The sequence below is a fragment of the Asterias amurensis genome, chromosome 13 (genome assembly GCF_032118995.1).
Source record: "Asterias amurensis chromosome 13, ASM3211899v1".
Classification (NCBI taxonomy): domain Eukaryota; kingdom Metazoa; phylum Echinodermata; class Asteroidea; order Forcipulatida; family Asteriidae; genus Asterias; species Asterias amurensis.
Window position 1 is genome coordinate 8,852,535 of NC_092660.1, and position 12,065 is coordinate 8,864,599.

Sequence of the window (12,065 nt, forward strand, 5' to 3'; positions counted from 1 at the left end):
TTTGTGATGGTTGTTTCATATTCGTATACTTTGAGTCCAAATAGGTAGTAACAAGTAAAAACACTTTATGTGGGAAAGCAGTTTTCGGTGGAACTTAACTGAAAGGTTACTAATAAAAATTAAAATCAAAATTAAATCCTTAAAACTTTTGTAAAAAGAAGATCTCAATGACCACTATACAAAATCTTTTGAAACCAAACATATTCCAAACCAAACTTTTCGAAGCTCCAGTGTATGCCGTTTTAGCCCCTGACTAACAAACAAAATAAAGCAGGAACCGTTGTTATGGCTTTGCTTTCCACGGAATTCGAAGCTTAACGTTCCCCATTTCCACCTACTGTTAATCGCACATTTCTTTCCAAGCTGGTTAAAACGAAGTGCCAACGTGCAAAAACAGATTATTTTGGTTACTTACTAATCATCAGCGAAAGACGCTAGAACATTGAAGCGTCCACCTACAATTTTCGCCTACGATACAATACAATCAAATTTTCTGTATACGTGCTGAACAATTATTTGCAATGAAATGATGATGGGGAACTCTTATCACTTCACGTTTAAATTGACATACTCAAAAATGTTTTTAAGTCCCTTTTTGGAATCGATTTAAAAAACAAAATTTTCCCATTGAAAAGCTTTTTACGACAGTGGCCATTTCGTAATGCAGAAAAATGCGATCCCGGTTTTTATTTGTGTGTTGATGATGCTCGTAATTATATCTCACCATTACCAATCGAACTCAAGTGAAGTTGTGTAAAGTCTGGGTCGAATTGTACAGAGCTGCTTAAGCAGTCAATAATGCTTAATAGTTTTCTGCTAAGCATAATGAGTAGGGATACCACCAGTCACAAATTATACATGTGGAATACTTAGCTGTGATATTTGTATTCTGTAAGCATAATTTTGTTGTGCATAGATATTTGTTTGTGCCTAACGAAACTCTGGACCCTGACTTTGAGGTTACGTCGACCTCAAATCTAGAGTTATACAATCTCACGTGACTCCTCATTCCGGTAATGGATCGTTAAAATCCACATCGAACTTCATTTTCAACTGTTTAGTTGGGGACTTATCTACGGGAGTTGCAACGCTCTCCTAGGATCTTGCACTTTTCGCACAGGTCTTCGCGGTGAGGCTTGTTAAGGTCACCGTGGTGCTCGTCCAGATCGTCCTGATCGCATAAGCACTCGTTGGTGGGTTCACCACACAAGGAACACTTCAGCCTCTCTACCTTGTGCGGTTTGACCATGATAAGGCAACGCTTACACTCTTGACCGGAGGAAGGCTGAAATAATGAAGAAAGAAGGGTAAATGAGAGAAGAGGAGGCAATTTGATAACCAATTTGATAAAAAACGTCTCCCGACTGTATATGTATACTTTTTTTAAATCTAGTTGCCGTTTTAACACCTCCGTTTTTTTAAAGTTTTTTTTTGCAAGTCTTTTATGGCAGGGGCCAACCAGGGTAACAAAACAATTTCATCGAAGCGATGTGCCCTCCCAGACCCCGCCTATTCAAAATGTAGAGATGGCTTAAGCACACAAATCTACTGAGCACCGAACAATTTTGCTTACTGTAAAAAAGCCTTTTTAGCGGTTAATAAAATATCGTGTTATGTGCACAGTTTGTGACTGGTTCCCTCTGCCTATTTTTTGCCAATCAGGCAATATCTAAGCATATATGAAATGGGACCCTGATCAAATAGCAGGGCATACAAATTGTGTCCTGTTTAGTTGGAAACGGTTGCCATGTACCGGAAAAAAACAAGGGTAACATTTTCTTAATTACGTTCCACCAGTTTAAAGGAACATTACAGATTGGTAAGAACAAAACTCGTCTAAGATCACAGATTTACAAAGAACTTACACTGCAAAAACTGTGGTGTTAAATTTTCAACACCAAGTTTTATTTATTCTTTTGGAATTAAAGTCGGTGTCATATTGACACCATCGGCATTAATTTGAACTCCAAACGCTGGTGTTACCTAATAGTGGTGTTAATTTCGAGCTAAAGCGCATGCGTGTGTCGAATGGGGGCCTGTGATTGGTCAAGACGAAATTATGGGATGCGCTGCCGGCCGCTGGCGAGAACAGACAGCGTGTCAGAGAAAGTTGCTGCCACACAGAATTATACCAAGAAATAGTGTTCTGATCAATTGTTTTTGATAATCAACATGCCTATAGCAAGAGTGAGTGACGCTCAAAGGACCATCTGGAAGTAATAGTCCCATTCAGGGGGGACCACGACGAGTTTGTGGATCTTGGTAAGTCATTTATGGCATCCAAATGAGAAGCTTTTTTTGTCAGTTTTGCCTGAGCGGTGCGGGCGAATTAACGATCTAAAGTGTGTGGGGCGATTGGTGCAACACAATGGTCATGTTGAACACGTCCCTTAATAAACAGTACGTTGATGTCAGTTTGTGGTCTCATGCATGGTGGATTGGCTTACAATGTCGTACTCTAAGTATGGAAGTAATGTATGTAGACGTACGTTTAGCCTAGCTAGAAATTGTTTAATCATGGAGTCTAATTCTACCCCCATGGTAATGATGGCTAATTCGCTTAACTTGTGAAATCTTTCTTGTTCTTAACCACAATCAAGCTTGTTAAGTTCTTATACACAAGTCAATGCAATCATACAAAACTTCCGAAGTTCCATAAAAACTGAGGAATTTTTGTTTTAGCTTTTCTCCTCAAACGAGACCCGGCCGGCCGAGTGATTTGGTAACTTAGGATAGGAGGGATGAATAAGGCAAAAGTTCATAATTTTTTTTATATTTATTGAAATGAAATGATATTTCAACGGGAGGGGGGGTCAAACATAGGTCAAACCATGAAAACCAACTTTAGTCGGCCGTTACTGGCTTACGTGTTTGGAGTATTCCATTGTGCTAATTTTAATACATAGATACGTATGATAGATTTAACACCGACAAGAGGGTGGGCCAACTCAAGGGTGTTATTTTTTGTTTTGTTAGCAGAATGTAATATTTCCAATTAAAAAGACTTGTCACAAACTTTAAAAAAAAAACTATAAGAAAATAGAGATGAATAATTACATAGAAATATTTATTTGTTTTGCGGTAGCACCATGTGTGTATCGACTTGCCAGGGCTCGTCAGTGCATTTACATTAAGTACATGTACACTGTTAGGCCTAACATGCCTAGTAAACACTATTTGGACATAACTTATTAAAGGAACACGTTGCCTTGGATCGGTCGAGTTGGTCTTTGAAAAGCGTTTGTAACCGTTTTTTATAAAATGCATATGGGTAGAAAGATGTTGTAAAAGTAGAATACACAGATCCACACAAACATGACTCGAAATTGCGTGGTTTTCCATTTACCTCGTCGACTAGCACGTCGGCCATTTATGGGGGTCAAAATTTTGACTCCCATAAATGGCCGACCGTGTTAGTTCGCACAGTAGAAGGAAAACCACGCAATTTCGAAGCAAACTTGTGTGGATCATTGTATCCTACTTTTAAAACATCTTTCCAACCATATGCATTATATAAAAAACGGTTACAAACGCTTTTGTTTTGACCAACTCGTCCGATCCAAGGCAACGTGTTCCTTTAAACAAAAGCTCCTTCATGAATTTCGATAACAAAATAATTGTTGTCTATTTTCTTTCTTTTCATCCACAGTAAAAACAAAATTTCAAATAGATAAAGATCAAGATGTTTATTTTGTTGATGACAAAGATGGTGCCGGCATTGATGCTGATGTCATAAATGATGTTCTCCAATCAGATCAGGGGATAACGATGATGGTGCTAAAGGAAGGGGAGGAGTGGGGTGAGTACTAAGCATAAATATTTTAGCAACTTTGTACTGGGCCCGAACTGAAACCGTCATTTTATTTTAATATTAGTAAGTATAACAATCTAATTTGGCTGCATGGACGAACTTTGTCAACAAGCTAATGGGACAAAAACAAAGACCCATGTCTACTATAACTATACATTTCCTTTGCCGGTCACCGATGTGTGATAAGCACTGTATACTCGGTGCATGTTTTTTTCTTCTGCAGGACCCAAAATGCAAAGAGATAGTGCTTATCACATAGCGGTGAAGGGAAACAACAAAAATTATATTCATTTCCCCTGATGTGTATTTTTACATCTATTTTTAATACCCTTCTATTGTATTGCTAATGCTATGAAACCTGAACCTGAAACCCGAAGTCAATGTACGTTCTATTTTTCAGCTCCTTGTAGTCGTGAGCCAAGCATCATCAGTGACACAACTGGAATTATCAGCCCCAGTGATGACGGTTCATCAGAAAGTAGCCCCCCATATCAACCAAAGAGAGCGAGATTCATATCACCAACCCGAAGGACACAAACTATGTTGGTGAAGAAGCTGAAGCGAAGGAGGTAAGGAGGTACACATTCAACCATGATTCGACAAAGAAAGTGTGGTTTGAAATTTAGCAGCTGGCTGTGTTGAGCTTCTGATGGGTAGACTACCTAGTGTTGATCTTCTGTCTGAAGTGTATGATGTTACATGGGTAAAACTTTGTGGAAGTAGGTACAAATCATCCCAGGTTTTGTGCTATCATGCTAATGAAGTACCCTTATTTGTCAAAATTCATCATCTTGTGGTGTTTAAGTACAACGTGTATTTTGTATTGAAGGTTTTTGAAACATTGTAACCCACCTCTATGTCCATTACTTTGTTTAGAACTTCATTCTTACCCTGTACGTTGCCAAATGGGGAAACTTTAGGAGCAGAGAGGTTCATGATTCCATCTTTTTAATCAACATGGCAGGAAGTATAGGGAATGCTCATCTGTCAAATCAAAATTAAAATGTAGACTTTTTCTGTCATTCTGAGATAATATGTTATTTTTCACATGATGTTATTGGGCATACCCTATACCCTGCAGTTAAAAAACAAAAGGAATGATTTATTTTACTTCAGGGGCTTCCAAGTATTTTATTTCATGTTCTTAAACCTTTTTTTCATCTGAAAAGAAAAAGACAGAAAAAAGACAAATGAAACCTTTTGCTGTCATACTGAAGAGCAATTAGCATAAGATCATATTTGTTGGTAAATCTATGGTTTTGGTTTGGTTGGAATTAAAGTACATTCCATGATTTGATGAGCAGATTGATGTATGTACATTGTTCCTGTTATGATTTGATGTTAATTCGTGTTTTTCTCATAATGTAATCAGTTGGGGAAAATCAGTTGTGCTAATTGTTGTGATCCTTGAAATCAAAGTGCAGTTTTATGATATTTATTGTATGTAGCTTCTTGCCAATTTATAAAATGTTTGGGGTTGATGTTTGAGATTATCCAGAAAATTTACAATGATTTATGTAATTATTGTGTGTGACTCATTTGCATGCTTATAGTATCTCCCTTACAGGTTTTTTACTGGAATCAAATCAAAGTAAAGTGTGTTAACCTTCCCTTCCACCCTGAAAATGTAAAACTCAAACGACAATAACATGTTAGCTATAGATAAGTACAAAGAAGTTTTCTTTATTGGGCATATCCTACAGCTAAAAGACAATTTTTTGTTATTTTATGAAACCTTTTTATTTTTTTAATAGAAACAAGACAGAGAAAGGAAAAAACAATGATCTTTTCAGTACTGTCATGATTATTCAAGAGGCTAAAGTAATGTCAATGATTATTCATTAAATAAAAAAACTACTTAACAGATTGGTAATCTCATGTTGTGTGACTACTAAAGATTGTTTTCATACTGGATAGCTTTCAGAAGTACATTATAGCTTTCACAGCTGTTTTATACAGTTTGTTCTTGTTATGGTGTTAGGGTGTTATGCTAGTTTGTGTTTTTCATACTATAATCAGTAGTGCTAAATTTCTTGATCCTTGAAATCAAAGTGCAATTTTATTCTTGCCAACTGATGATGTCAAATGCCTTCTATAGATGGTTTAGACACTTTCAGAAAATTTCCATTTATTACTTTTGGATTTGATTAGTATTATTTGTATGATTATTGTTTAAATAATGAATGATTTATTCCAGATTTATATTTTTGAAGCAATAATATCAAAAGTTTATATACCAGAACAAATTGTCTTGTCATTACTTGTGTTGTTTTTATTTACACCACTTTGGGATAAATTGACACCATATTTTTGGTTTTTACAGTTGAAACCAGTTTTATTGTTGAATGTGTTTAATTCCAGGTACTGGTGTTGAGTAGGATCAAACGTCTTATTTACTCCCTGTCTTGGTGTGGATTTATGCACCCTAATTGGTGTTAAAAAATTCCAAAACGGGTGTGGTTTAACACCAGCATTCTTGCCCAATATAAACACCACTTTGGAATTAATTTAATCCCCCTTCGGTGTTAGATTTCTACACCGCGATTGGTGTTAAAATAATTTAACTCCAAAATCGGGGTTGTTTAACACCAGCATTCTTGTCCAATATAAACACCAATTTGGAATTAAATTACTCCCCATTTGGTGTTAGACTTCTACACCGATATTGGTGTTAACTTATTTTGATTCCAAAATAGGAGCTAATTAACACCGAAATTCTTGCCCAATATGAATGACGGAAAAGAATTAAAATTAACACCGATGGTGTACATTTTAACACCACAGTTTTTGCAGTGTTCACGGTAAAAAAATGATGATACAAAAAACCTCTTGAAGTGTCATATTTGTTGAGAAATAAATAAACACAACTTTTCGTTTGGAGTTTATCGCTCAGTGTGCGGTTTAATCATTATTTCTTTTCACTATTTTTTCGTGACCCAGATGGCCGATCGATCTCAAACTTCTACAGGTTTATTCGTGTATGTATATGGGGATTACATTAAGTGCTTTCACCGCCAGCAATTATTTTGTTAGCAAAACAAAAACCAATTCTTAAATGTTCCTTTAATTCGACCGAAAATCAAAGTTTAAGAGTTTGTGGTATCAACCTACAATATCAGTTCCCTTGTAACACCAGGCCCATGAGCTCTCCCATCCGCGTTTGCAGGTTGGGCACGTGAAGAACCCATATCGGCGCTGGTCACTTCCTGGCATAGTTACAGTCCTTGGTTTGTGTCGACGAGGATTCTTCTTCTTGGCAAAGGAAGGAGTGCCGTGTGCAATCGGTCGCCTCTGGTTAATCAAAACAATTAAGGGTATTTAATTAATGGACGTTCAATTTGCATCGGGGATTAAGAATACTATAGGGGAGCCCTTACAGAATACACCGATATAGGATTCGAACTGCCTCTACAGTTACCGGGCTACTTGGAAATCTCGGTAGTCTGTGTGAAAAGGCATCTAGAATTCCAAGGTTGTGGGTTGCAATCCCACCTAAATATTATGCCTGTGATTTTTATTTGATTATACAGTGCTAACACACATCGGTGTATTAAAAGGATTAACAAAAACAGTGTGCAAGTAAGGGAATTTGCAGCTTCTTCAGTAGATTTGTATTGAAAATATTGGCAGCAAAATCATTACAATGAGGGCATGCAATGTAAAATTTCCGTGCACTAAACACATGACATCGCGCGTGAACATCTCGTATAATTGTCTAGTTGGTGGAACTGTGTTTACCCATTACTGGCATTTTCAGCCACCGGTAAGGTCACTGGTACAAACTCCAGAATATTCTTCACTGATTTCGAGAAAGAAAAGCCTCGATTAAACAAACAAATGCAACAATATTCATGTCTTTTAAACGCACGTCGATATAATATAGTACGCCGTGTTTGTTGACGTTTAATACCATAGAGCTATACATATATATATTATATATATATACCCATCTCTGATCACGTGACGTTGGTCACGCAATCGGTCTATCGTTGGGTTCATAACCTCACATAGAATGTGTACACACAAGTGGAGCACGAGTCTGTGGAATTCCCCCACTGTGACCTTTGTTTTTCCTTATTCATTATATCACCGGTCTCCACAGGGTGGTTAATATTAAAACATGTTTCCATTTAAAGGCATTGGACACATTCCGAACAGAACAAAAATTAAAAGTTCACAGATTTACAAATAACTCACAGGGTTTACAGAAGGTAATGGAGAAAGACTTCCCTTGAAATATTATTCCATGAAATGCTTTACTTTTTGAGAAAACATAAAAAACATTTATCAATTCTCGATATCGAGAATAACGGATTTATTTTAAACACATGTCATGACACGGCGAAACGTGCGGAAACAAGGATGGGTTTTCCCGTTTGTTATTTTTGGCGAGCTGCTTTAGCAGAATGCAAGCCTATTAATACCGATTTTGTTCGTCCGTCCGGCCGTCCGCGCTCAGTGGAAATGTTAAATTTTTTGGTTTAAGTTTCAGTCTTTGAGTTGAGTTGTTTTTGGTATGTACAAGCCCAAGTGAGATTGTTATATATACTTGCCAGTAATTTTTAGCTGTGTTTTCCGATAAAGTTTTGGAATAAAACAATGTTAAAGTTTTTGGAATAATTTTGTAAAAGTTTTTGGAAAAAAAAAAAAAATGTTAATGTCTTTTTTTCAGGCTCAAACATTGACATCTGGATTTTAAAGAACCAAACTCAAACTTAAAACTTAAAAGTTTTGAAATAATTTGTTTAAACAAAAATCAATCTCTCTGTCACTGGGTTCAGTTGAATGAGCTGGAACAATAAAAACCTTAAATGGAGATAACTCCTTATTGGAATGATGTACTGTCTTGAAACTTAAATCAAATATTGCTTCCTACATATAGATGCATATGAAGAGATAAAACTCAAAGAGTGTATCACTGGTTCCAGTTGAAAGAGCTGAAACAATGAAAACCCAAAATGGTCACAATTCCTTATTGCCAAGATGTTCTGACTTGAAACTTAAATCAAATATTGCTTCTTACATAAAGATGCATATGTTGAGATAAAACTCAAAAGAGTGCATCACTGGTTCCAGTTGTATGAGCTGAAACAATGAAAATCTTAAATGGTCATAACTCCTTATTGCAATGATGTACTGACTTGAAACTTAAATCAAATATTGCTTCTTACATAATAGATGCATATGAAGAGAAAAAACTCAAAGAGTGCATTACTGGTTCTAGTTGAATTAAATCAAACATTGCTTCGTACATGTAAATTCAAATGAAAAGATGAAACTCAAAGAGTTTAACACTGGTTCAAGTTGAATAAGCTAAAAACAATGAAAACCTAATGGTCATCACTCCTTATAGTCTTGGCCCAAGACTATGGTGCTTGATTCTGGATAGTGTACTACGCGCGGTATCGCCAAAGCGCGCCTGCCACGGTATGATTTAGTTAATTGGACGGCTTGAAATCTAGACTACACTCTGCAATCTAGACTACACTCTGCAAGCTATAACTTTAGAGTGTAGTCTAGATTCCAAGCCGTCCAATTAACTAAATCATACCGTGGCGGGCGCGCTTTGGCGATTCAACCGCGCGTAGTACACTATCCAGAATCAAGCACCATAGTCTTGGGCCAAGACTACACTCCTTATTGCAATGATACACAGATTTAAAACTTAAATCAAATATTGCTGCGTTCATGTAGATAATATGAAAAGATGAAACTCAAAGAGGTAATCACTGGTTCCAGTTGAATGAGCTAAAACAATGTCTCCACCCCTTTGACCATCAGTCAATGGGTCTATCTGGCGATCGGCAGCTCGCCATGGCACCTTCGCTGTCTGGTATATAAGTTGTGATGGACAAAACTTTTTACCGATGTTGTGCGATTGCTTTAAAGGTGTATTTACGAATAGGGCCCAATTTTATAAAGATTTTAAGCAGAATATATTTGCTTTGCAAATTCCTTTGCTTAAGCGAAAAATGAGTGGCCAGGGGCACCAGTTGCAGAATTAAAAATTTTAATAAAACAGCATTGAAGATGAAACATGCATACCTTTAGACAGCGATTTCCTACAACAGAAACAAGAAAATAACCAATTTGAATTAATACAATGAAACAGAGGAAGAAAAAACCCACTAGAAATAAATTTGCACTTAAAGGCAGTGGACACTACTGGTAACTACTCAAAATAATTATTATCATAAAACCTTACTTAGTATACCGAGTAATGGGGAGAGGTTGGTGGTATAAAACTTCGTGAGAAACGGCTCCCTCTGAAGTGGAGTACTTTTTGAGAAAGAAGTAATTTTCCACGAATTTGATTTCGAGACCTCAGATTTAGAAATTGAGGTCTCGAAATCAAGCATCTGAGAGCACACAACTTCGTGTGACCATGGTGCAACTTCGATGACCGATTGAGCTAAAATTTTCACAGGTTTGTTATTTTATGCATATGTTGAGATACAGCAAGTGAGAAAACTGGTCTTTGACAATTACCATTAGTGTCCACTGTCTTTAAGCCAATCAAGATTATATTTAAATATAATACAATTTATTAACAAAACATTTCTTTTTTTTAGTGGCCACTGTTTTAAAAACGAAATTCACACACTTTAAAGGAACACGTTGCCTTGGATCGGTCGAGTTCGTCCATGAAAAGCGTTTGTTATAAAATGCACATGGGTAGAAAGATGTTGTAAAAGTAGAATACAACGATCCACACAAACATGCCTCGAAATTGCACGGTTTTCCTTTTACCTCGTCGACTAACAAGGTCGGCCATTTATGGGAGTCAAACTTTTGACTCCCATAAATGGCCGACCGTGTTAGTTCGCACAGTAAAAGGAAAACCACGCAATTTCGAGGCAAATTTGTGTGGATCATTGTATTCTACTTTTACAACATCTTTCCAACCATATGCATTTTATAGAAAACGGTTAAAAAACGCTTTTTATAGACCAACTCGTCCGATCCAAGGCAACGTGTTCCTTTAAAATACAATAAATTCAACCCTCTAGATTCAGTAAAATCCAATCCTAAAATTCAGTCAAACCAACTCATAATTTTGTGAGTTACCGACTCGTCAAAAATTTATCAATTTCTGACGTCTTCGAATGCGCGCGAGAAATGTAAGGAAATTCAAGGCTGCTTTGGTAAACAAGCCAATCAATTAATCAATAAAATAGCAAGATAAATAGGGACTTCAATCAAAAAAGATGAATTTAACAATTTAAGAACGCAACACAACCATTTATTGACGCATCAGATATGCCAGATCAAATAGTATCAGACTGTCGAAAATTATGTTGTTAATGCAGTTTAAAATGAAAATAAAATCAACAAGTTTGCTTGTTAGCCAATGATCCCAGTATAATAAGTGCATCCCAAATTATTTCGGGTCATACCTGGTAAATAGCGAAGAGCTTTCCAGACAAGTTGAGAACACAACGCTTAGTAGACATCTCCCACACTGACGGGGTTGTTGATCAACAAGCCAATTTATAGGATGCCTGTAATTATGATTGCGTGCTTGAAGGGAATTCCCCCTGAACACTAGGGTAGACGGGCGTGGCATGCAGCAAATAGCCTTTATTCAAGAGGCACGTAGCCTCTTAGCGTTTGTGTTTGTTCGTTGTGGGTGTAATGGGGTGCCGTTTGCGCATTGACTGAAGGCTAATGACAGCGCCATGTTATTGCGTGCTAGGGGATTCCCCATGACGTAAATGGGAATTCTGATGAGAAATAACATTTCGCAATCTCGGAGATCCCAAAAATATATAGCTGACTGTTTGCCAATAACAGTCATAATAAAAAGCTTGTTCATTGTCAACTCTAAAAATAGAACGTTCGTTTTGAGTGCATTTCCTTTGTTGTAGGCATTATGGAATTTGGTATACAGTCGTAGAAGGCCTAGCATGTCTTAAGAAAGATATTGCATCGCAAAATATTGTTTAAAAAAAATAAAGGTAGAAAAAGGTAACCATGCAGCCATTTTTGAATTTGATACGAAGTCAGAGTATTAGAAGGTCTATCGAATTGCAGATTTGTCTTTTAAAAATATCTAGAATACAAACAAAACCGTGCAGCTATTTTGAATGTGTGTGTTTAAGTGCTGTTGTTCTATGTGCTATTCTATCTATGTGAAAGGACAAATCTGCACTTTGGCCCTGGGCTGTTGATACACATGTTTGACTATGAAATGAATCCCTACTCACTGTGAATGAATATCTATGTAATTGGTACATGCAGAAGTTTCAGTTTC

General features: G+C 36.7%; 1 protein-coding gene across 1 annotated transcript; it reads right to left on the reverse strand.

Annotated features, from left to right (window-relative positions):
* Nucleotides 1-298: 298 nt before the first annotated feature.
* Nucleotides 299-11,425, reverse strand: LOC139946137 (zygote arrest protein 2.L-like). The gene is made up of 3 exons (XM_071943753.1): nucleotides 11,209-11,425; nucleotides 6,923-7,102; nucleotides 299-1,285 (listed from the first exon to the last, which is right to left on the reverse strand). The coding sequence occupies exons 1-3, from the start codon at nucleotides 11,263-11,265 to the stop codon at nucleotides 1,070-1,072; spliced, it is 453 nt and encodes a 150-aa protein (XP_071799854.1). The 5' UTR covers nucleotides 11,266-11,425; the 3' UTR covers nucleotides 299-1,069.
* Between the last annotated feature and the right edge of the window lie 640 nt (nucleotides 11,426-12,065).

What these genes read in the sequence shown, in the direction of transcription:
- LOC139946137 (XM_071943753.1), bottom strand. Translation starts at nt 11,265, where the DNA reads ATGTCTACTAAGCGTTGTGTTCTCAACTTGTCTGGAAAGCTCTTCGCT. An exon ending in AGCTCTTCGCTATTTACCAG is followed by an intron (nt 7,103 to 11,208) that starts GTATGACCCGAA and finishes TTGATTAACCAG; the next exon opens with AGGCGACCGATTGCACACGG. An exon ending in GTTACAAGGGAACTGATATT is followed by an intron (nt 1,286 to 6,922) that starts GTAGGTTGATAC and finishes TCATTATTTCAG; the next exon opens with CCTTCCTCCGGTCAAGAGTG.